At 41.7% G+C, this 25,730-nt stretch overlaps 1 protein-coding gene across 2 annotated transcripts; it reads left to right on the forward strand.

Moving 5' to 3' along the window:
• Window positions 1-245: 245 nt before the first annotated feature.
• kdm5bb (lysine demethylase 5Bb) lies at window positions 246-25,730 on the forward strand. 2 transcript variants are annotated; one of them, XM_033628859.2, is made up of 28 exons: window positions 246-620; window positions 2,038-2,115; window positions 2,419-2,541; window positions 2,642-2,812; window positions 3,356-3,412; window positions 4,661-4,816; window positions 4,945-5,038; window positions 7,685-7,803; window positions 8,059-8,217; window positions 8,439-8,558; window positions 8,646-8,804; window positions 10,676-10,857; window positions 10,995-11,157; window positions 11,291-11,410; window positions 14,036-14,230; window positions 14,497-14,678; window positions 14,833-14,957; window positions 16,846-16,996; window positions 17,141-17,255; window positions 19,324-19,679; window positions 20,408-20,546; window positions 20,651-20,830; window positions 21,658-21,819; window positions 21,932-22,417; window positions 22,514-22,598; window positions 22,727-22,935; window positions 23,018-23,272; window positions 24,783-25,730. In XM_033628859.2, the coding sequence occupies exons 1-28, from the start codon at window positions 468-470 to the stop codon at window positions 24,918-24,920; spliced, it is 4,632 nt and encodes a 1,543-aa protein (XP_033484750.1). In that variant the 5' UTR covers window positions 246-467; the 3' UTR covers window positions 24,921-25,730. The 2 variants fall into 2 exon arrangements, with proteins under 2 accessions (XP_033484750.1, XP_033484751.1); XM_033628860.2 differs by lacking the exon at window positions 3,356-3,412.

A 25,730-nucleotide genomic window follows, 5' to 3' on the forward strand; every position in this document is an offset into this window, starting at 1 on the left:
TAGAAATCAAACTCTAACAATATGATGTCTTTATATAAAATTTAGTGGAATAAAAATGTATTTATTGCATGATAGTGCTGACAGAAACGGAGGCCGCATTCAGCTGTAGTTATTAATGAAGAAACAAGCACTGTTCAGACTGATGAATCCCTCCCGCATCAGTTAGAGCTGCGCGGTGTCTAGTTTTTTCAGCGGACGTGCTCACTGCCTTGGAACATTCTCCTCACTGTGCATGGATGTGTGTGTGAGTGTATGTTTGTGTGTGCGTGTGTGTATGTAGGCTGTATGTGTGTAAGCTGTCTCCTCTCGTGCTGGTGACGACTGACTGCCACCGAGTCTCACGGTGAACAAACGGGATTATAAAAAAATAAAAGAAAAAAATCACTCCTCCAGAACGGAACCGTAGCACGGCGGTACTTGTTGTGTGACCCGTCCTGTCTGAGCTACCACCGGGTCGGTCCGAAACGATGAGCCAGCCTCGGCCGGACGAGTTCAAGCCTCCTCCGGAGTGCCCGGTCTTCGAGCCAAGCTGGGAAGAATTCAAAGATCCGTATGCCTTCATCAACAAGATCCGTCCCATCGCCGAAAAAACTGGCATCTGCAAAGTCCGCCCGCCGCCGGTGAGTGCGATTTAAAAACGGTTTCACGGATGCTGAATCGGTTCACCGTTAAGACGGCTGTAGATGGACCCAGCGCTCGGGATTTAAAGGGACTGTTAAACATGGCGGATATCACGTACGACTATGTTCATTCTTTGTGCAGCTCGCCGCTAGCTAGCCCTCATATGTGGTGACACACAACCCCAACCGCGCTGTTTGGCTCGATTTAAAGCTCGTTAGCAGCAATATAAACATGTCAGTTAATTAACGGTGGATTGTAGCCGTTGGTCACCGTGTGTCAACAAAGCCTCGGTGCTCCCTCCATTGAGCCGCTTAGCTAGCATGCTAACGCTAGCTAGCAGCTCAACAACCAACCTGTCATAATTCAGTACACGGCTTTGACATAGGTGGCTATGCGGAAGCCATTCTCTTTCTCCTGCGTGCAAGAAGATAAAGATAAGATAAATATGGATGTGGACACTTCGTATTCCGTTTTGTCCTTTAATGTCCTCGCAGCCCTGCAGTTGAGCTTAATTATGGATTATTTGTTGAGGAGCATCATGATGCAGTTGGGTCAGTCAGTGGACTTCATCCATCACTTCTCCATCCACCACCAGTGTGTGATGAATATCTGAAGCAGTGTGTGTTTATTGCTTTGGTTAAGCTTAATAAATATTCCCTTTATTGGTGCCACAGAAATTGCCCCATGATGGGACAAGGAGTACTTTGTGTTATTTAAATATTAAGCCCACTATTATTGTTAAAAAGCAAGTTGTGGCTTTTGAAGTTGTGGCCCAACTCGCCATATTACACAACATCACAGCTGTGTTGCATGTTTATGATGATTTATGTTTCTTGGAAGATGAGCCACTGTTCATGTGTGAGCCTGTGTTGTAAGGGTGTTGTCCTCCATGTTGGCTTTGTGGTAAGCTGGGCTGGTGAGTGAGTCTTCCATCTGGCCATTTTGTGTGCCAGTGGGGGATGTTGGCTACTGACTTAAAACAAGAACTTGAATCTCTGCTCAGATGATGCGATATTATTGTTATACATGCCTGGCTGTGTGTGATAATGACATGGATATTGATTTGTGCTGTGGGTTATAAACTGAAAAGGATCACTGTGTTCTTTCAGTATTCACAGGCCTTGCTTTTCTTGCAAACTTGATTTTTAAACCCTGTAACCATGCAGTGGTGTTTCTCTTTTATCTGCCCAATTTAAGTTAAGTCACCATGGGTAAAGAATATGGAGATTTCCCAAATTTGGGTCGATGCTTTGAACAACAGTTGTCACAAGAGGGCCATCTTCAAAGGAAACACATACAGACTATAACTTATCAACGCAAAAATAAAAATCCTACAGTTTTCCACCTGTATAAATATCCACTCACATGTTATGATGACCTTCATGTGGCGTTGTGTGTATTCCTGTCACTGTTTAGGGTTGGCAGCCTCCATTTGCTTGTGATGTTGACAGACTTCACTTTGTTCCTCGGATCCAGAGGCTCAATGAGCTGGAGGTGAGTTTTGTTATTTAACAGCATCTGTGTTTATGCATGTATATGTAATTGTAAAATTGTTTGTTAATTAATCTGTAGTTTTTAAAAAATTAAACCGAAAGCATATTTAATTATTTATTTATATTAAACAATAGGATGCACCACCTGTGTTCTTGCATAAATAGCAGCCTGTTCCGATTATTTTTAGCCCATATGTTATTTTCCCCAGCGATTGCCTTGGTTTTCCTTGAAAGCCTCAGTTAATTTCCTCTAGTTTAATTAATTTGTGGCTGACTGTTATCATTTATTACGTTTTATTCCCAGGCACAGACCAGAGTCAAGCTCAACTTTCTGGACCAGATTGCCAAATTTTGGGATTTGCAAGGAGTTGCCCTTAAGATTCCTCACGTGGAGAGGAAGATTTTGGATTTATATAAACTAAATAAGGTTAACAATTGACATCACATTTATATATATATTTCAGAATGCAATTAAACAGCTCACACTAATAACCTAAATCATTTTTTTGTTTTTTTTTTCACCACAGCTGGTATCGGAGGAGGGTGGCTTTGACGTTGTCTGTCAGGAGAGGCGATGGACCAAGATTGCACTACAAATGGGTTTCGCCCCTGGCAAAGCCGTCGGCTCACACCTGCGAGGCCATTATGAGAAAACGCTCTATCCTTACAGTCTGTTTCAGAGTGGAGCAAACCTGCTGGTGAGTTGGGACGCATGCATCATTATGACAGCCTATCTTGTTTCTGATGATACTCACAAAGAGAAGCTGTCATACATATTAAACAGTGTGTGGTTCGCTTATAAACAAAACCCTAATAATGCTCATTTATATCTTTTATTTCTACTAATTATTCAAGATTACAGTCAAAGTTAAATTGCATATTTATGATGCCATACAGTTGTGTTTCACTTTGAACAAAAAATGAATGGAACTGAATGCATTATTAGGATACGCATGTTCTGTGTTGGACTGCAACTTATACAAAATATGTTTTATGTTGTATTTTATTTAGAGATAACAATTTGTTTTTTACAGTGTGTTTTTTATTTGATGATTTAACTCTGTCTGACTGCTATACTGAGTGTCAAATTACAATCCGGTGTGTAGTCATGTTGTTTAAGCACCCAAATATTCCCTTACATGTTATAAGAGAGCTTATCTAAGGTCATCTGATTGGTGCTGTGTGACCGTCGGAGAGGTCACTTTAAATTGTTTAATTACCCGAGCTCTCTCTTGCCTCAGGCACCAGAGCCAGCTTCCAAACTGATGCGTTTGGAGGCTGATCCTGAACTTGAAAAGGTATGTGTGCGTGTCATGGTTAAAAGCTACTTGGTCTCACAATTAACAGAATGCATGTTTGTCTGTGGCTGGACACTAAACTGTATTTCCAGCATGTTGTTATGATATTTAAAGGCATGGCATGCTGAATTAAACCTTTTTTTTTAAACAGTAATCAGCTGATTTTACAACAAAAGGATCACCTCAAACTAATTATCTTTACCTTTACAAGTCCATCTACACTTAAAAGGATAGTTTGGATTTTTTTCAAGTGGGAGTGTAGGAGGTATTTATCCATTGTCAGTATATTACATAGTCAGCATGCCCCTAGTTTCAGTATCATTCTCTTCAAAGCCTGACTCCATTCATAAAACAGTAATTTAACATCACTGAAGTTCGGATTCACCAAAGTCACACAATCACACAAACAAACTAACTGATCTATGTAACAACAGACCAGCAGCTCCTGTCTTCTGCAAGGTAAAATGACTGTAAATGGAGTCTGGCGGCTCGGACAAGAGCATAGATGGGGAACTGAAGCCCTCCCCATCACAACATTGTGCCGTCCACAGTCTACTATCGATAATACACTGAGTGTGGATAAGTACCTCATAAAAACCTACTGCACACAATCCAAAACATGCATCTTGGGAATCATTGAAAATACATTGTTTTTGGCAGCAATCAGGTGCTAATTATTTATCAGTTCAAATATTATAGTAGATTTTCTTATCTGTACTTCCCAAGTGCTACTATAATTAAACTGCCAACTCACGGCCAACTCCTTGAAAGTCTGATATCTGTCACCTGTACACCCTCAGCACATATCTGTCTTTATCTTTGATATGGCATGTTCCTCCTGAGTTTCTGTGCTCCCTGTTTGGGGTGACAAACTGTGACTAACCACATCCTCCTTATGGCCTTTTCTTGTCCTGAAACTACGTCAATATCAAACAGTCCCAGTCTTACAACCACTGATGCCTTCTCATATTTATTTTATTACTGCTGGTAAACAGAAGTAATGATCATAGAAACGCCACATGGCTTTAAAACGCAGGCTGTGGTATGCTCACACTTCCTGTTTGAGACACTTTAATGTGTCCTGTCTGTGTTTGCGTAGTCATATTAATAGCTTTATCTAGTCCTCCATTTACAGTATATCTTACTGTTTGCAGCATTTGCACAAACAGGTATTTCCAGTTAGGCACACACGTGTCTTTTTTAGTAGCTGCTGAGCTGTAGTTTTGATTGGCATGCTGTTTCCCTCAGTGTGTTCAGAAGCCGGTTCAGCCAGTGGAGAGCACAGAAAGCATGGAGAGCGTGGACATCAAGGAGTACAAGCTGCAGGAGCAGGCTCAGAGGCAGACTGCCCAGACGCCTGACATCGGCCCCACCGCTCGCAGAGCCAAGCGCATGAAGTGTGAGGTGGGTGTTGTTGAAGAGAGCGACAAACACCTGATGAAAACAAGCAGCACATTCTCCATTCTCCACATACTAAACTATTTAAGTATTTTTTAAGTTGCCTGCAGTTTAACTTCTCATTTCTTCTGTAGGCCGCCTGCGTGAAGACTGAGCCAGGTGAGCCTGGCGACAGCAGGCCAAACCTGAGGCGGAGGATGGGTTCTTTTGTCGCCAAGCAAGAACCAGGTCAGACTCCACACCACAGAGGGAAAGAATAGTCACACTAATGACATTTACAGTATTTATGGTAATTCTTTACTTTAATCCTCCATATTTAGCACCCGTAAGCTGTATATAAACATTTCACACGTAGCTGATAAACTATAGCGTAGCTATAAGCAGAGACTGGATTTAGTGGCAGATTACAACCAGCTGAAGCTTCTCCCATGTGCAAAGCATGAACTCCCACTTAGGATTACTTAAGTGTTCCTTGTTCAGGAGTGTTTTAAGTGGGAGCTAAACTTCCTCTCCAAAACAACAAACCAGGTAATTTAAACCGGTAATAACAGTGAATAAAGCAGTTTCCCGTTAAATAAAATCATTTGTTTCTGACACTCCTTCTCACAGAGGAGTTGCTAACTACGGGGCTGACACAAAAATGCAAATGGCCTTTTCTAGAATAAGTGTTTGGTTGGTCCGTTCTGGGCTACTGTAGAAACAAGATGGTGCAACATGGCAGACTCCGTGGGCAAGGACCTGTTGTTGATGGAGATATAAACGTCTCATTTTAAGGTAACAAAAACGCAACAATTATTATTTTCAGGTAATTAATCACTAATGAAAACATACTTTTTTAATTGTATTCCATATTGCCAATATACCCCTCTAAATCCTGCACACTGAACCTTTAATACAGCATCAAACCAGTATTTGCTATGTAAAGATATAGCGGAGTTATGGCGTCCTGAGCAGAGAATAAAATCACAGTCCCTCTGTGTGCGTCGTAATCCAAACTCCCCTATTCTTTGTTGAGGAAGCTGGTCTGGCCACAACAGTTATTGCTGATAATGCCATCCCAATCCACAGTAGCGGAACAGCGTTGTCACAAAAGTGTTATACTCACCCTCAAGTTCATGCCTATGTCAACAGCGTTGGCTCCGTCAACCCTGTTGCCTTCGTTAGCACTATATGCACTGTTAGCTGCCAGCTTAGCCACCTCCATGTTGAGAACCGTGTGCAGACAATCCCACCTTAGACCCTGAATCATTGATGGAGGCTACTGTATAAACATAATGAATTACAGCATAGTAATAAACAGTTGTAAAAGTATAAAATATGTCTTCATAGGTGAAGTTATAACAGTTAACAAATACTGAACATTAATAAACACTTAAATAATGTCCTAATCGCTACATACAGCTATTACAGTGTGTTATAAACAGAGTTGTGCAAATCACTGAAAATTTGTCATTTGTTTTAGTTACTAATTACTTCTCTCAAGAACAATTGGATTACTTTACCAATGCATATAATGCATATAAAAGAAATGAGTTACTAAGAAAGACTTAAGACTTTTCAATTAAAGCACACACTATATTATTTTAGTGTTGCTGTGACTCAGTGTGGGACGAGACAACTGTCAGTTTTTACCCAAGATTGTGCCCATTATCACTATGATGATGACAAGTGAGTAGTGGAACAATAAAAACACAATAGATAGAGGCCTTTAAATCAAACAACATGAGTCCGTTTTTAAATTCTCCTGGCAGGGTAAAATGAAATAACAACTGTTTCTCTGACATGTGACAATGATTTTTAATCACCATGGGCCCCATGAAATAAAAGTGATAAACACACTGAGGTTTGTCCTTGTTAACCTCAACAGTAATTCAAATCCTGCACATAGACTACAACCCACTATTTTTGTCCATGATCTTGAGGAGGGTAAAATAATGTCCATATCTCCAGGACAGCCAGCTCAAATTGCCTGAACTGTCAGCCAGTGTGCACAGTGACGGTCTAGTGCTGACTGATTTACATCATTTATTGCACCACTGTAAGGTCGGGTGAGTCACCATTACACAGTGTATGTGTGGTTCAACCTGCAGCACTCCTAGTCACGTTAATTTATCAGTAACCCATGGAAACATTGCGTGCAATAGTCCACCTTCTCCCTCCCTTCCTTGTTGCTCACTCTCACTCTCTGTAACACACGCACACAAGACAGAGGGACCGTCTTGTGTGACCCAGGCAGACTCACCTGACCCAGGCATCTCTACAGGTGATTTAAAATTATAATCTCTAATCTGTGGATTACAACACGTTTGTCTGCTATAATGAATGCAGAGGTAACACGTAGCAAGCCTATTTAAATTTCAGTCATTGTAATTGTGTTTTTTAATCTGAAAAAGTAATTAGTTACCACCAAAAGTAGTGGAATTACCCATTTATTAAAGGTCCAGATGTAGTGGTATCCAGTGGTTGCAGATCTGAAACTTCTCCCGTGTGCCAAGCATATGAGAAAACTACACTGTCTGAAAGGTTTAATATAGAGCCAGCGTTTAATATGTCCATTCTGGGCTACTGTAGAACAACATGGCAGACTCTGTGGAGCAGGACCTGCTCCTTATACAGATATAAACAGCTCATTCTAAGGTAAAGAAAACCCAATGATTATTAGTTTCAGTTGATTATAAACTCATGAAAACATAGTTATGAATATTGTACACCATTTCTGCCAGTAGATGCCCCCACGTCCTACACACTGGACCTTTAAATGCTTATATCCTGCTTATGAATGCTAAATAGGGGACACTAAAGTCAAGTGAATTAACTGTAGATGTTCTCATTAAAATGTAAGTGGTGTCAGCAATGTTTCCTGTTGCCTTGCAGAAAAAGAGATTCCCATTCCAGTGAAGCAGGAACCAGTTGAAATTAAAGAACCAGTAATTGAAGCTGACAAATCCAAGTCACGGTACAAGAAATTCATCCCTCCACTCATTTCAAGTCCAGTAAGTAAATTTGTCTTTAAACTCCTCTTTTGGATAAAATTTACCTGCATGAGATATTTAAGTTCTTGGTGAAAAATGAAAAGGCTTGTCAGTTTAATGCATCATCAGAGGCTTTAATGACTTCACATTAAACTTGTGCTGTTAAACTGTCTATTATGCATTTGAAGTTTGTTTATAGAAACACACAAGCTGCTTTAATCAGGCGTCACAGCTCTTTAAACAGATTCATCACAGACTCCTCCTTTTGTTCTGCAGGTGGATCTGGTTGTGTGTCTGGTGTGCGGCAGCGGGGGAGATGAAGAACGTCTGTTGCTGTGTGACGGCTGTGACGACAGCTACCACACCTTCTGCCTCATCCCTCCTCTACCCGACATCCCCAAAGGAGACTGGCGGTGCCCCAAGTGTCTCGCTCAGGTGAGGATACACCACGAAGACTGATGAATGTGATGCACATTTATTCTTGTTTAATGGACTGTGCAGTCATCGAAACAAATCTGTCTGTCTAAGAGAGACAGATTTGTTTAAACATTATACATACACATTATATAAACATTTATAATATAAAAAAGAGAATATAGAAATGGCTCCAAAACGATTTAACACATTTGTTCAATGTTGTTTTTTTAAACCCGCAGGAATGCAACAAACCTCACGAGGCATTCGGCTTTGAACAAGCATTCAGAGACTATTCTCTGCGTGCATTTGGGCAAATGGCTGATGCATTCAAATCTGATTACTTCAACATGCCAGTTCATGTAAGTAGAAGGAGAATTACTCAGTCCGTCTCTTTTGCTGTGAGTATTTTTTAAAGTTTAAATGTCTCTTTCATGTACTCATCACAGATGGTACCCACGGAGCTGGTGGAGAAGGAGTTCTGGCGTTTGGTGGGAGCCATCGAAGAGGACGTTACTGTCGAATACGGAGCAGATATTGCCTCAAAGGAGTTTGGGAGCGGGTTCCCTATTCCCAATGGGAAATTCAAGGTTTCCCCAGCTGACGAGGTAAACATGTAAAACAAGCCACCTGAAATCCTCAGAGATACGATGTCGCTGTGTAAACAAAATGTGTCCGGGGTATAAAGCATTTGATTGGGTGTCCCCCAGTCGCTCACTGTGTAGAGCGCGTTGCATTAAGTCCTTATCGCAGTGGCGAGGTACAAGTCTGGCATGGGGCTTTTTGCTGCCGGTCGTCACCTCTTTCTCCCCTTTCATATCTCTCTGTCTCTCCATAAAGCATGAAAAATGTCTATAAATTATCTTAAGAATAAAAAGCATTGAGTTCAGTTTCCTCATAAAAAGGCCTTAAGAGGTATTAAAAACTCTTACATTTCATTTTCAAAAACCTTAGATATTTTCTCTTGTCTGTTGAAGGCAGTGATGTTAGTTATAAAATGCTTCTGTATCATTACAATAAGTGATGAAAAAAGTCTGTAAAAAGAAATTAGTAGCAGCAATGTCTGTCAAGAATTATGAATAGCAAATAGACAAACAAGTTGAATAATTAGGGATGGAGTCTGCCATAAAGGACAGATGCATACAAATAAAATGTTTTTTAAATACTAGAAGTATCTATAGGAGTCAGTCAGTACCATCAGACCTGCAGCACTGTCACCACTGTTAGCTACAGTAGCTCGGCGGTTCAACAACTCATTATGGGCAAGTGAAGATTGCAGCAGAAATGTTATTGATTAATAACTTTTAATTGGTTATTCCATTCATCCATTTTATGTCGCTCATCCAGGTCCAGGTGCATTAATTAAATTGATTAAAACATTAGGAACTTTTATCATTTACTGCTGACAAGTATTAAAAATGTCATATAGTTATAGATAATTCAAGGCTATAGTGTCCTGACAGAATGATCACAAAATGGGTATTAAATTTGCATTCTATGTGGTATTATAAAGGTCTGAAAAGGTCTTAAATTTAAGACTTAACCCACAGAAACCCTTTGTGGCAGTCATATACAACAGTGGTTCCCAATTGGTGCAGTCCTGGGGTCCAGATTTCTCCTTAGTCAGTAGCTCAAGATCCACTATTTTAATACATTCAGCATCATACTTGTGTTTGGCCATGTCCTTGCTCCAGTTCTCTGTCTCTGTCAAGTAGCTGTCTGTTAGTCACTCACTCTACAGCAGAAAACAGCACTTTAAAGTAAAAGCTCTGTGCTGGAAATCCACTGTACTTCAAAATAAAGTGTGTTTTTTCAACTTGACACGTTTGCAAGTCACTGGTGGTGCATTGAGAATAGATCAGCGACCCACTTTTGGACTGCGACCCACCAGTTGGGAGCCACTGATATACAACATTCAGGGTCTAGGTCAGGATTGCCTGCACGCAGCTCTCACCTCAGACGTCTCAAGCAAACAGGTGGATGGCTAAGCTGAAATGGCGGTGGCTGAACAGTGCTAACAATGGCAACAGTGCTGACAGAGCTAACTGTGTTAACCTGGTGGGGAACCGGAGGGAGGGTGTTACACTTCCATGATGATGCCTTCCCGTCACAGTGGGTTGGGACGACGTTATCAGCTGTAACTGCCGTATGAGCACAGCACAGATTGGCGGCAATTAGCAAGCAAGTGGGATGCACACACTGGGACTCATGCACTAACATGCACACGCAACCAGACAGTCGACCACAACAAAGAACAGAGAAGTTTGAAACGCAACACACAGAGGAAGCGCGACTTCATTCTCTTCTTAGGACACCATTAGACCTCTATGTCATTACATAGCAAATAGTGGTACAGTTTGACATTAATGCTCTGAATGCTGTACACAGAAACTTCTGTTTATGACATTCATTATTCGAGAAGTATTATCCACAGTGTGTCCCTGTGTTATTAAATTCTGTATGTTGCCTCGACTTGCAGAAATACCTCAAGTGTGGCTGGAACCTCAACAACCTGGCGATGATGAACCCGTCTGTACTGACTCATGTGACAGCTGACATCTGTGGGATGACGCTGCCATGGCTTTATGTTGGCATGTGCTTCTCCTCCTTCTGCTGGCACATTGAGGATCACTGGAGCTACTCTATCAATTATCTGCACTGGTACTTAAGACTCTAAGACTCAGGGCTTATTGATAAGACCAAATATATTATTCATGGTGGTAAACAACAGGAAGAGACTTTAAGAGACTTTGTGTCATTTTAAACTAAATCTTATGTTTATCTTATTTGACTACAAGGGGGGAGCCCAAAACCTGGTATGGAGCTCCTGGCTTTGCCGCAGAACAGCTAGAGGCGGTGATGAGGAAACTGGCCCCGGAGCTGTTTGAGTCTCAGCCTGATCTGCTGCATCAGCTGGTCACCATCATGAACCCCAACACCCTGATGGCCCATGGAGTTCCAGTATGTATTTATGCAGCTTGTTTGAGACACACTGACTCCTTCTGTCTATAATCCACAGTAATGCACAGCTGACACTTTGACTAACAAGCAGCTGGAACATAAATCATCTTCTTCTGTCTTCTCCTGTCTTCAGATTTACAGAACAAACCAGTGTGCTGGTGAGTTTGTCATCACGTTTCCCAGAGCCTACCACAGTGGCTTCAATCAGGGCTTTAACTTTGCTGAGGCGGTCAACTTCTGCACCGTGGACTGGGTATGTATCACTTAATATCTTGTTTGGAGAAGTAATGAAAATACAACTAATATACGTGGTTGCCAACCAACACACATGTAGTGGTGTGAGTTTGTGTTACAGGTTAATGCATCAAGATTTGAATTAGCTTCAGTATTTAGTATTTTAAGTGTTTTGCATCAATATAAACTGAAGAGGAAGGGACAGGCACCGTTTGTGTATGTGTGTGTGATTTTATTTCATGTGGGACATGTAACTAACAATATTTATTATTAACTAAAGGAACATCTCACCCTCCACATGAACATTTGTATATCATTCACTCATCTGGTGTTACATTGAATACTTGAACAAAAAACTTCACAACAGCAAAACTATATGATATCTTTTTACAAACTCCGACAACTTGCTTTGTATAATTTAAGCCTCATTTATCCAGCCGTATGCTCAGTACTTCCCAAACAGACTGCCCTATCCAACAGCGAACTGAAATGAAAGGGAAACTTTTTTTTTTTATTTTAATTAACCTTTTTGCGTTGCAACGTGCCTCACATTTCTGCGCTCTAGGTGCCTGGCATTTTGCCGGAACGCTCTGAAGTCCTCGAGTTGAAAAAGCCTCAACTCAGAGTGGAAAAACTCATCTCCGCCTTTTCCCCATTGTCCAATTGGATGATTCGAGAGGCTGGCCTTCTGTTATGGTCATGACAACAAGTTTACAGCAGCAATTGTTGGATACCCAGAGCTATACGTCTTCACAAACCAGCAGTTTTCAGCAGGTTGTCAAACTGCCCATGAGTCATCCTAAAATATGCCTGGAAACGTCCATCATGGAGGCGAAGCTCCTGGACCAACTGGTGGTAACCCTTGTGATCCACCCTCTATCTTTTAGAGTCTCATGTACCCACACAGATCTCTGTTTGTCTGCTGACAGCCTCTCACACTCAACCAGAGCTAAAGCAAGTATGCTCTGCCTCAACATTTTAGGGGCTAGATACTAATTACTGTCAAATAAATAAACAGTACATTGATTACACCAGAATGTTAGGAGGTGATGGGGTATAAAAAGGCGCAGCAGGTGTTTTTTTTGTTTGTTTTGTTTTTAACTAGTGGCATTCAGTTAAAAAAAACAAGAACATCGATCTATATCATAATCTTTGGCTTTTATTATGAAAGTATGTGTCACTGTCAAACAGCGGAAGGCAGATAATGACAAGCAACCGAGAGAAAGAAGATGACAGTAACGTTACTTACTCAGGAATAAATCAGCAGCATGGAAATATAAGGGTCAAAGGACAAAGCACATGGTGTTACAACGAGGTCATGAGAAAACACACGATGTACCATCCTGGTCAGGCAGCTCACTCTGCCAACTTCTGGCAGCAACACAGCAACATTAGCTGCTCTGTTTTAACAATGTCAGGCTGAAAATAAAACAATAATAAAGCGCTTTTCAGAACAGACTTACAAAGTGCTTTACATGTCAATAATTAAAACAGACAAGACATGAAAACAACTTTTAAGAGAACTGATAAAAACACAAGTATATAAAAGCTGAGGAAATAAAAGACAGTCTAAATTAAGTTAAAACTGAAGAAAAATCAGGCAAGGCTCTCAGATTGAAGCATGTTTTAAGAAGGGACATTAAAGAGATCACTGACTTTGCAAAAAAAACATTCACACAGGCTGAAATTTAACCGTGCTGTTCTGTCAGGAGATGCAGTGACTTAAACTGATGGAGAGAAAGAAAAAGTATAAACACATGTAATCTGTTAAGCTATGAGAGCAGGTAAACTGCGCTAATGGCTAGGCTAATTTATGCATTGTAAACATGGTTAAACTAATATTGGATGACAAGAAAAAAACAGTTCTTTGTCTATGAACATTGACAGTTATTACTGAGCTGAAATTTATGCTTTTGTTAAATGATCTTGTTGTTAATCTGTGTTTTATGGCTGTTTGGAGAAGTTTGTCTTCAGGGATTTAAGCCAGTCAGACAGTACAAAGTAAACTGAACATAACCTGTTATTATTATTGACATTATTTATGTGTTGTTTGGTCTTTAATGGTTATAAGCAAAAAAAATAAAGTGGTGGCAGCTTCTTCTTTAACAGTCAAATAGGTGAATAACATCATCCCATATTGATTGCAGGCCCCTGAATCGCATCAAAACAAAATCATACCGTAGCAGACCTTGTGATATCGGCAAATGTCTTTGCGTTGTCCAAAGAATTGATATAATATTGTATTCTGATGGAACTATTTATTTACACCCCTAGTGGATAAATGACACCTGGAATATACTGCACGAGTTGTGTGAGAGTTTGTAAACACGTGTTTAGATACAGTTTTGCTGTTGTTAAACAAGGTCGCCCATGACTTTAATTCATCAGAAATTTTCCCAGCTTTTGGATTTTGAAGTTTTCTTCACAAATTCAACATAACATGGAGCAAGTAATTGATATACAAATGGTCAATTTGGATTTGAATTTTTGTTCCAAAAATTACTTAAAAGTACGATCAATTGTCAAAACTGTGGCAGAAATATTTTCCCATGAATTTCATGTATTAGATTAGCTGGTTCTGTGACTCGACACTTGATGAATGAACTGTCCCTATAACTCATTTCTGTCCTCTCTACGTCACCAGATGCCTCTTGGCAGGCAGTGCGTCGACCACTATCGTATGTTGCACCGGTACAATGTGTTCTCCCACGATGAGATGGTGTGCAACATGGCCTCGAAAGCTGACACACTCGACGTGGTCCTGGCGTCAGCTGTCCACAAGGACATGATCGCCATGATCCGAGAGGAGCAGGAACTGAGAGAGAAAGTGAAGAAAATGGTAAGACTGTCTCCCTTTTTTAAAAATGTCATTACACCATTATAGGGTGTGTTGTGGGGAGCAAAATAAAATTTCTGCTCAGTGTGTAAAAACATATAATTGCATTTTCCTTTGCTGTTTGAGTCTTGTTGATAGCTAGCCAGGCTTTCTTTACAACAATTACATGTTGAGTAAAGTGTTAAAACAGATATCATGTTCGCTCAGGCAAACAAGCTCAATGTGTGGATTTGCTTTTTAACACCTCTGTTGTTGTCTCACGCCTTTAGGGAGTGTTGCATGAGCAGACGGCAAAATACGATCACCTCCAGGATGATGAGCGGCAGTGTGCCAGGTGCAGGACCACCTGTTACCTGTCTGCCATCACCTGTCCCTGCAGCCCAGGAGTACTGGTCTGTCTGTACCACACCAGCGACCTCTGCTCCTGCCCCATCACCAACTACACACTGAAGTAAGTCCCTCTGACACTGATACACAGAGGCAGTTAACAGGCTTTGGTCGGTAAAAATATACTTTATCACAGAGTGTTCTGGGCCATCTGAAGTAGATTTGTGTCTTATTATTACCCCGACCTCATAAATTCAGTGTTCTGTTTGCTCCTGCAGTTTCAGATACACACTGGACGAGCTGTTCCCCATGATGAATGCTGTGAAGCAGCGAGCTGAGCTGTATGATGAATGGGCTTCCCACGTGACAGAGACTCTAGAGGCCAAACTGGAAAAGAAGAAAGGTAAGCAGCAAGAGCAAATAAGAAAACAGAGTGTTAAAGGACCAGACCAGTGGTTTTTAATGAGAAAGCCAAATAAATCTGCGTACACCCTCCAGTCATTTCTCAAAATATGCAGCTGTAACGTTCGTGAGCTTTTGGTCATACGGCTGAATTGTTAAGATAAGATGTTGAGGTGATACACACACCTTTACAACTTAAAACTAATTGAAACATGCAACTACCTGCAATGCACCGTGTAACGTTCTAAAAACCTGCCGGTTCACACCAATGCAACTAGATAAGACAGTGTATCATCTCTATGCAACAACTCGCTGTTCCTCTGTTCTGATTTGCAGCTTTTCAGGTTCATTGTGTGGCTGAATTTAATTTGTAGCCTCTTAAAATATGAACGAGGATAGTGAGAGTGAGATACTGGCTACAGCTGCATTTGTAGTAGTGATGAAACGGTGATAAACATAAACAAAACGAGCATCAGATGGACTGTATTCATCATAAATATGCCACAATAATATAAATAACCAGCACCAATTAGTTATTCAGTGAGAATGTATGTGTGTGAGGGGGCATAAGCACATACAGCGAGCAGCAGAAGCCCACTGTTCAACACCTGAGTTGCAGGTGACACCATCAGCCACGGCAACTTTTCTCTGCAACGTGCTAAAACGGTTTTGTCTCATCTAGAATCATTGGTCTGAACTGGGCTTTACATTAATTATGATTTTTCTCATTGAAAAATCTTTTATCCTCACTCGTTTTCAAGGTGGAAATTATGCTCCTCCTGTGTTGTTTCTTGGCTGACTTACGGGAAGTACGTGTACTTGTTGCAAGTGAGCAGAAAGTCTGTAGGGCTAGTCGCTTGTGTAGGTTTGTAAACTGCATCGCTGCCTCGCTCAAATTCGGAACAGCAGTTCCAAAATGTCCCAGTCGGTGTTCACATTACACAGTGGCTTCCAGGAGCCCTTTTTTTCAGGGGTTTTCTGATTGCCAACACCTGTCTGCCATGAGCACACCCATCATCGCTCCCTGTCTCTCTCATTGACCACACACTCGCTGCGCACACATAATGCTACTCTTATAACGTATTCATCAAACTGTGTCAGCACCCCACAAATATTAAATTGAAACACCACATGTTTGATACACGTATACAGGAAAGGCGGCACGGTTGTGCAGTGGTTAGAATTGTTCACCACAAGAGGGTCCTGGTTTGAAACCCAGGTTTGGGGAGCCCCTCTGTGCAGAGTTTGCATGTTCTCCCCGTGTCAGCGTGGGTTTTTTCTGGGTACCTTCCTCCCACAGTCAAAAGACATGCAGGTTAACTGGTGACTCTAAATTGTCTGTAGGTGTGAATGTGAGCGTGAATGGTTGTCTGTCTCTATGTGTCAACCCTGTAATAGTCTGAGACCTGTCCGGGGTGTACCCTGCCTGATAGGCTCCAGAGTCTCACATACAGGAATGCTGCATTTATGTGCTGTCATGTAGCTAAAACTCTTTTCACTCTGAAGTCGGCAAAATAATTTTATTAGACCGATTAATAGAAGTCACTGTCATATTTGATTATCTATCATTCGTGGTGAGTGAGATTTGTGTTGTGTTCTAACATAAACTGAAAACTTGACTCCTGGAAGGAAGGAAAACGCATTTAAAAATTCCAGCCCTACTACCATGAATTGGGAAATCGTTTTCAGTAATGTAATTATAGACACAGGATTTACTTTGCTGAAACCACTGGTATGGTCCTTTTAAAGCAAATGTTACAAAGCACAGTCACTGTGGCCAAAAATGAAAAACAAGCAGAGGCAATGTGTTTATTGTCATCTATGTGTGTTTATTGTAATTTAAACCGTAAATGTGTCAGACTGTGATTAACCAGGTGTTCTCTCCTCAGGCCTGCCAGTTTTCCGCTCTCTTCTTGCTGAATCAGAGTCCAACCTGTTTCCCGACAACGACCTGCTGCGTCGGCTACGTCTGGTCACACAAGACGCAGAGAAGTGCGCCTCGGTGGCTCAGCAGCTATTGAATGGCAAGAGGCAGACCAGGTAGCGTTAATACACTCTCCTACTTCAGATGAAGTTTATAGATTAGCTGTCTTCACATTTCTCTGCATGTTTCCTCGAGTCAGGAGGCAGCATTAGTATCTTAATAGGGTTCATTTCTTTAATTGATTGGCCGCTCTCTCCTAGGTATCGGTGTGGAAGTGGTAAATCATGCAGCCAGCTGACTGTGGAGGAGCTGAGGTCATTTGTGAGGCAGCTGTACAACCTCTCCTGCAGTCTCCCTCAGGCCCCCATGTTGAAGGTAGCTGCAGTGGACAAATAAATTCTACCTCAGAAAATCAACATTAATTTGAATTCAGGCTGGGCAGACACTGTGCTTTTAAATTAATCCTCACACTACATATTTTAATCTTCACAGACAATATCTGCAACTTTCATGCTCACACTGTACAGATCTAATGAGTGGTCACGACATGGAGCTCAAACTGAACATAAACGCATGTGTAAATTCAGTGCTAAAACACTGAAATATGTGTATTTGATTTAACCAGGTCAGACTGCTGAAGCCTCATGTTACTGTTAGATAAACTTCCAAATATATTTATGTACAGAACAAAGACTGTGGATTTTGTCACTTACAATGGCAGAACATTAGGAATAGAGGTGTTGATTACAGCAAGTAAAACACTTAAGTATTCATATGGACACCTCACGAGTGTTTTTAAAGTTCTAGTGTGTAGGATTTAGGGGCAAATATTGGCAGACATGGTAGAGAAATATGTTTTCTTTAGTGTATAAATTACCTGATAAGAAGAATTGCTGTGTTTTCATTACCTTAGAATGAGGGTTTTATATCTACATATCTATATCTACATGTTTCTACAGTAGAATCGACAAATCAAACACGCAATTTGTGTTTTCGAGTCAGTGACCGTAGTTAGAAGCCTATCTGCAATGAGCAGTGTTGGAATAACACTGATTTGTAACGTGAAACTTCTTCATTCAGTGTTTTTACTGGCTGAAATCACCTGGGGTCTCATTGATAAACATTGCATATGCACAAAATGAGGCCTAAAAGAGGCGTATGCCACTTCCATAGGAAAACTTGTGATCTATAAAGACAGACTTGAAGGAAGAAAATTTGACTTGTGCTTATGCACATTTTGGAGATGGGAAATTGGCGACGCAGAAGGTGAGGTGGAAGCCTGATGGGTAGAAATTGTCAAATAATTTTTGGTGCACACCATTTTTGGCTTTTCTCTGTTCGTACATTTTTAGTATGGATCCTACGCACTGTTTTATAAATGAGACTCCTGGTCCGTTTGTTTTGGAGAGGCGGAGACCTCTGTGAATAATTCTGCTCCTGGAAAACAACATCCTGAACAATGAACACTGAAGGAATTCTGACCAGAAGGAATTTTTGCTGGTTGCAATTTGCAGTCCTCACAGCTAGATGCCACTAGATCCCCCTAAATCTTACACACTGATCTTTTAAGGCAGAAAAGGCAGCTTCAGACAACTAAGTAGTTTGTTGAATGAATGTGAGTTGAACACTGAAATTAGCTGGACTGTGATGGTTTATGTGTTAGTACCCCGCCAATACAGTATGGGGGTCATGGTTCACAGCCACATGCAGAATACACAGGATGTAGATAGAAGTTCAAATGCACAAGTTCTACAATTTTTAGCCGTACACCGCTAGTAACAGATGTTGAGGTTAGCACAACAAGCAGATTGGCGTGTGAATCAGTCACACTATGGCAAGTGCAAATGAAACACCACAGCTGGAAGACCTGTCTGTAGGATCCTGGTCAGCTGCAGCAGCCCCAGAGAAAGACTTGTGTATAAACAGACTATCGGCATAGCTCCACCATTGTAGAAGATGTGAATGGAAATATATCGAACATGCTCACACACATGTGACAGTATCATCAGGTTGAGGGAAAAAACGAACCGGAACCAAACTGCTTATCCCCGCTGCTTTCAGGCAGCCTTTAGATGCAAAAGCAGGACGAGATAAAACAATTACTGAAGCAGTTGACATTTACATTGGCATATAGCCTGTAGCATTTCTCCTAATGCACAAGATTAATTTTTTATTATTAATTTATTTTAGATTTCATAGCACAAAATGCTTTCAGTTCAGTGTATTGTGACCTTTTGGGAAAGTGCTCAGTCTTCATACAGTCTAATACATAAGTGTTATAAATGATGCTTATTTTTATAATGAAAATAGTTTACCAACGTTGTCACTTGGCAAAATGTTACCTCGGTCCCCAACAAGAGGATTGTGCCTGTCTTTGACACTTACTCTAATGTCACTGTTCAGGTCTGCAAAGGCATTGATTTCTTTCTGTGTCTTTCTTTAGGAACTCTTGAATCGCATCGAAGACTTCCAGCAGCACAGCGAGAAGGTTCTGGCAGATGAGGTCCCCAGTGTCGCTGAGATCCAGAGCCTGTTGGACATCAGCTTCGACTTTGACGTGGAGCTGCCTGAGCTGCCCCGCCTGAGGGTGAGGCTGGAGCAGGCACGCTGGCTTGAGGGCGTGCAACAGGCCAGTGCTCAGCCTGCCACCCTGACTCTGGAGACCATGAGGAGGCTCATCGACCAGGGAGTTGGGCTGTCCCCTCATCCGTCTGTGGAAAAAGCCATGGCACGTCTGCAGGAGCTGCTGACTGTGTCCGAGCACTGGGAGGACAAGGCGAGCAGTCTCCTTAAAGCCAGGTGAGGGCGGCAGATCGGCGGCGGATCCATAATGTTAGCATCTAAGCCACAGGGCGGACAAACATCCAACACCTAGAAGACACTGTGATAGGTTGTCATGCTGTTAATACCTGTAACTTTCTGTCCAGGTATTTGCACTGATTGTACGTGAATAATGTAATATTTCATCAGTGCTCCTGATTTTGCTTCATTTTAATTACAGCTAGTGCAAAATGCTGCTGCTAGAATATTCAACAAGACCAACAAAAAAGTGAGCATCATATTTAGTTCTGCTCTCATTCCATTGGTACTCAGTGCTGTTCAGTATTAACTGTCACAAGTGCTTTTTAAAGGCTTTAATGGCATGGCTGTCAGGAATGTGCATCTTTTTCTCGCCATTATCAGAAAAACTAATTTCAAGTCGAGGCTTAGATTTTTACATTTTTCAAAAATGTTATGTTCCCTCACTGTGCTTAGTTCACTGCAGCCTTGAATTTTGGGTTTCACAGTATTAAAAATGTTAATACTTAGATTTTTGACACTTCTCATGGCTTTAGTTATATTCCATCAAAAGAGTTTTGGTTCTCCTGTAAAAACTGAGCACACAGGATATTTTGAAAGTCTTGGCCTGAGTATTAATTTCAGAAAGCTTCCTGTGAAGGTGCCATGATGATTCTTGTTACAGTGACTTAACCTGGAAGTGCTGTGAGTATTTAACCTACAGTGTATCATTTGTGTTTCACTATCAGACCACCACACTCCATAGAAACCCTCAGTGCTGCTGCCGAGAAGGCGTCTGGCATCCACGCTTATCTCCCAAACTGTCTCCTCCTGAAAGACACCATCAGGAAAGCCAGTGAGTGGCTTCAGGAAGCAGAGGAGCTTCAGGTTAGGACGCAGTCGACATTTCGTGACTTTGGAGGAGTGTTGATAGATGGTATTCTTTTTGATTTGAGTCTGATTGTAACCCTGAAATCACCCGCTTTCTTCAGGCCACTGGTTGCACACCGATGATTGACAGCCTCTCTGACATGGTGCTTCGAGGACAAGCCATTCAAGTCCATCTGGAGCCTTTAGACAGGCTGGAGTCATTAATGGTAGAAGTGCAAGAATGGAAGGAATCTGCAGCCACAACTTTCCTACAGAGAGATTCGACCCTCACCTTACTGGAGGTAATTCAAATTCAAATTCAAATTGAATGTTAAATCCATCGTCTCACTTGCTCCTCATGTCCACTGCATCTGACCTCATGATTGCTCCTTTTTACCATCCACTGAAAATACCCTTCAGCTGCCACATTGCTGGTGTAGTTTGAGCTGAATATGTCATTAAAAGCATATTTGCAGCTCATTTAGATGAAGAAGAACGCTCAAACTTTCACTGCAGTTACTCATTTTAAATGTCGATATAGCTGATTAGCAGCACAGCAGCCAGGTTAACACGTATTTATGAGCCATGATTAAATCTCTATTTCATCCTTTGTCTAACAACAGAAACTGTATATTAATATGTAAATATGTAAAAAAGAGTGACTACCTTGGGAGGCTGGCTGCATCAAAGCAAAGTATTTACACATAATATAGAGCAGAGAGGACATAATGGGGTTGCGGGGATAGAAGTGCCGATCTTCTGATTAGTGGACGACCTGCTCTACCTCCTGAGTATTTTGTTGGGTTACTGTAATGACAGTTTTAAACAGTCTTTTATGTCACATTTTTGTTATTAACCTGCACAGTGTCTTTATGACTCAAAATATATGGTGACTTAAAGTAGCAGCTGTGTTTTTGGCAGCCAAAAGCCGATGCCTGGTTGTCAGCCTCGCAGACACTTTTAAAAGTTGGTTTTGAGCCCTGCATTCATATACATTTAGAAAAGATTTTTACACTCCAGAGATGTGAGCCACTCTGGAGCAGAAAAAAAAAGAGCTGGTGGACTTTACTCTTTTACTCCTCTGAGCCTGTTGGTGCAAAAAACCTGACCATTGTTTTGTTCATCACAGGTCCTGTGTCCGAGGTGTGAAGTTGGAAATATAGGTTCTCCAAAGAGGAAGGCCAAGAAAGGGAAAGAGTCACCAAAAAATAACAAAAAGAAAACGCCAAGGCTCAACACTCTCAGTGATGTGGAAAAAGCTCTCTCACAGACCAGGGATTCTACCTCTGCAGTAAGTGGAGTCACTCTGAGATAAATGTTTAGGAGGACTGTGGCAGTGGATGGGATTAATAGACTCTCACCATCAGGAGATGTTCTGACTCAGTCTGTGTTTTATTCACCAGATGGCGACTCTGGAGGAGCTACGGGCGAGGGAGATGGAGGCTTTCTCTAATCTCAGGGCAGCAAATGAGTCAAAGCTCCTTCCCACAGCAGACTGCATGGACCTGAAGGTGTGCGTCTGCCAGAAGGCGCCCATGGGTGCGATGTTACAGTGTGAACTCTGCAGGGATGCTTTCCACAGCGTGTGTGTCAGAGACCCGTCAGACTCCTGCGTAACACAGCCGTGGCTCTGTCCGCAGTGTCAGCGATCAGAAAAGCCCCCCTTGAACAAAGTCGTCTCTCTGATAGCATCTCTGCGGCGCACTGGGGTGCGTCTGCCGGAGGGCGATGCGCTGCACTATCTGGTGGAGAGGACAGTTAACTGGCAGCAGCGAGCGCAGGAGATCTCACAGTCTTGTAATCTGCCAGAGCTGGAAGAGAGACCGGGAACTCCGCCTACTTTAACCCGCTGGGCTTCAGGCAGCCATGACGCTCAAAACAACTCTCAGGTCACTCTTCATCCGCCTGTGACACCTTTTGTCTCATTTAAATGAAGTCGTTTTGTGTGCAAATGTTAAGTTTGGGGCTTGATGCTTTTGATACAGGCTCCTTGTTTGACTCCAGAGTGGAATAGGACAAGCCATGCTCAAACCGTCTTCTACACCGAGCAGAGATGCATCCCACTGCAGGGTCAGTGTCATCTTACTCTAACCTGCAGCAGCAGCTACATAAGAAACCTGTTTGAAAACATGAGTCGTGTCTAATAGTGTATTATAGATTATTATTGTTAATGTTCTGGGTGTTTTTCTGTGTGACAGGTCTGAGCCAGGACCTGGAGGAGCTGATGGTGGAGGGACTCCTGCTGCAGGTGTCTCTGCCAGAGGTCCAGAGCCTTTTTCATGTTTTACTGGACAGAGCCAGCAGCCAGCACACGAACAGATGCACGTCGCCACCGCAGGACGAGTCCTCCGACTGTGACAAACACATGCAGTTCAACTCTCAGGGAAATAATCTGCCTCTGAACAAGGTACAAACTCTTACCACCAAACACAGTGATTAACCCCTCAAACCTGCCTCCACATCAGCTTTAATTTGCTTTTATTGTTTAGGATGGTGCAAACGGTGTGAGGGAAACTATGATCGGCTCAGAAAAGAAAGCAAAGCGGCATCTGGAGAGGGAAGGATCCGGCGCAGAGCGCAGGGTGAAGGACAAAAAGCACTCTCACAAAAGACAGAAGATGAATAAAAAGAGGCCAACCTCGACCTCGTCTTCTCCACGCTCTGATTTCTCCCAGTCTGATGACTCTGATGAGGAAATGGCCGTGTGTCCGGCAGAGAGGTGTCAGCTGCCAGAGGGAGACGAGGTGAGGAAACTTCTGTCAGGTCACAATACAACATCTGATATATAGATAATACGTTTATAAAGCATGGATAATACGTGTTGTGTAGCTAAATTAAATTAGTTAGATGTGTGAATTGTCTTTATTAGATTTAGGCCACAAACATAAAACGTAGCAGCTAAAGGAAAACCTCAGGTCAGTTTCTCTGAATATCCTGAAGCGATGCCGTTAACAGAGCTTTACAGAGCAGTAGATCTGAAAGACAGAGTGTCAGCATCGCAATGATATTTTAAGAACAGCGTCTGAAGACCACCTGACCTGACCTGAGGTAGAAAACCTGCAACTACCAGAATGCACTGTGCCGCACCAGACCGATAAATACTCCCCTGATGGGTGATATAATTTGAGTTGCTCATCTGAAAAACAGTATGGTGACCGGCTGGTAACAAATGATCTTGAATTACAGCTAACAGTGCAACAGTGCACTAAAATATATTCCTGAAGATATTTTAGGCGAGAAATAAGCAATAGTGTAGCAGAATGTTGGTTTATAATTGATCAGCACTGCCTAGTTTTACCATTTAAGTGTAGTCTGAATTTGAGAAAGAGAAAGACGGATCTCTCTCGATCAGTTTCTATACTCTTTGTGTCCGTGATGGTGGCCATAAGCTAAAAAGGAAGCACATTCTGTAGTTTGAGCAACATCCCTTAGAGCCAGCGACAGAGCTGGGAGATGAGCAGTGAGATGGAGGGAAGTTTACTATAGTTCATTTACACACACTACCCTCATTGTAATTATATAAGATGGTTGAAAATTGGCAGAGTTTACCTTTAAAAACCTGCTGGTTAACATACTGGAGCTTTAGCAGCTACAGAGCCGGGGGCCGGTTGCACAAAACACCTTTAATTAGGATTTTCTTTTAAGTCCATGTTAAGGCTTTCTTAAAATAAAATCAGTTGCACAAAACACATCTCCTTCAGGTTACCTTAAAATATTCACTTAAGAACTTAAGGTTTTCTCTTTATCTTGGTCTTACATTTAAGGAATCCCTTAAAGTTAGTTAAACCATTGCACAAAAGACTTCAGGTATCACAAACTTGAGCGCAAGCAAACAAATGCTTAACTATTGTATTTTACCACTTTAAAAAAGTTCATTGCAGTAAATACCATAACATATTTACTTAACTAAGGAAACCCTTTAAGGGATTCTGTGCTACACCCTTAAGTAGGTACCTCAGCTTAAGAAAAATTCAGTTTGAAGTGTTTGTTGCAACAGGCTCCAGATATTTTCCTCAGGAGTAGACAGAGAGCTGAACAGAGTAAATATTGGACTAACATTCATCAGGTCAACACAAACACGACTTCAGATAAATGATAAGGTTGCTCCGTAACTGCTGCATGTGTCAATAAGTTGCCACTAAGTTCACTATGTCACCTTAAATATGTCAGCGTTGTGTTTACTGTCAACTGGCAGATTAAATGATAAATCATTTTCCAGAGTGGTTAAAACACCTTGTGTGTGTCTGGCTGCAGGTGGACTGGGTCCAGTGTGACGGCAGCTGTAACCAGTGGTTCCACCAAGTGTGCGTCGGCGTTACGGCCGAGATGGCAGAGAAGGAGGACTACATTTGTGTCAGGTGTACACTGAGTGATGGACACGCGAGAAAATGAAGAGATTTTTCTGAAGGTTGGCTGGAGAGGTCTTTCTGTCATCAGTCCGTTTATTCGAGCCACCAGTCTGGATGTGTCACTGATCCTGCCCCCCCCAACCCCACCCTCACCTCCGTCATGTCTGTCCGACCCTTTTGTAACAACGGTGCTATCTCCTCTTTGACTTGTTGTCCAGAACTATAATGTTTAGTTATTTTTTTGTATTTTTACATATATATATTATATATATTTCTTTCTTCTTATGAATTGTTTGTGGTTGTCTAAATGAAAACAAAAACAAAAAAAAAATACACAGGATGTGAAGTGTGCTGCATGGGATTCCATTACGTCGGCGCTAAAGGAGTCTTACAACAGTAAAGAGGGTGAATCAAGGGTTAATATTATCTTCTCTGGAACCTCCTTGCATGTTAAACCAGAGCTAAGGGGACACAAGTCACAGTTTTCATCCCCAACGCCCCAAAAAATGACTATTACAGTTCTTTTCTTTGAAATCCAGTGTTTAGTACATGCATCTTAATATAATTATTCCCTTTTTTGTAGAATAGGTTTATTTATCTGAGCAATAATTTTTTGTCTGAATCGACTTAAATGGCTTGATCTCCGCTGAGTTGTGTTGGTGCTTTAGCGATGGTGTGATGTACAGAGAGCTACACAAATGGATGGGTTACATCTGCGGAGTGGTGACGCAGCGCTGCCGACACATCGCCACCGCAGCATGTAACCCGGCATAGGATACTGTGGGGAGGACGCCCGGGTAGCTGAAGATGTTACAAGTTTATATTGTGGAATAAAGCCCTTTTGTTCTATGGA

This window comes from Epinephelus lanceolatus, chromosome 8 (genome assembly GCF_041903045.1).
Source record: "Epinephelus lanceolatus isolate andai-2023 chromosome 8, ASM4190304v1, whole genome shotgun sequence".
Lineage (NCBI taxonomy): Eukaryota > Metazoa > Chordata > Actinopteri > Perciformes > Serranidae > Epinephelus > Epinephelus lanceolatus.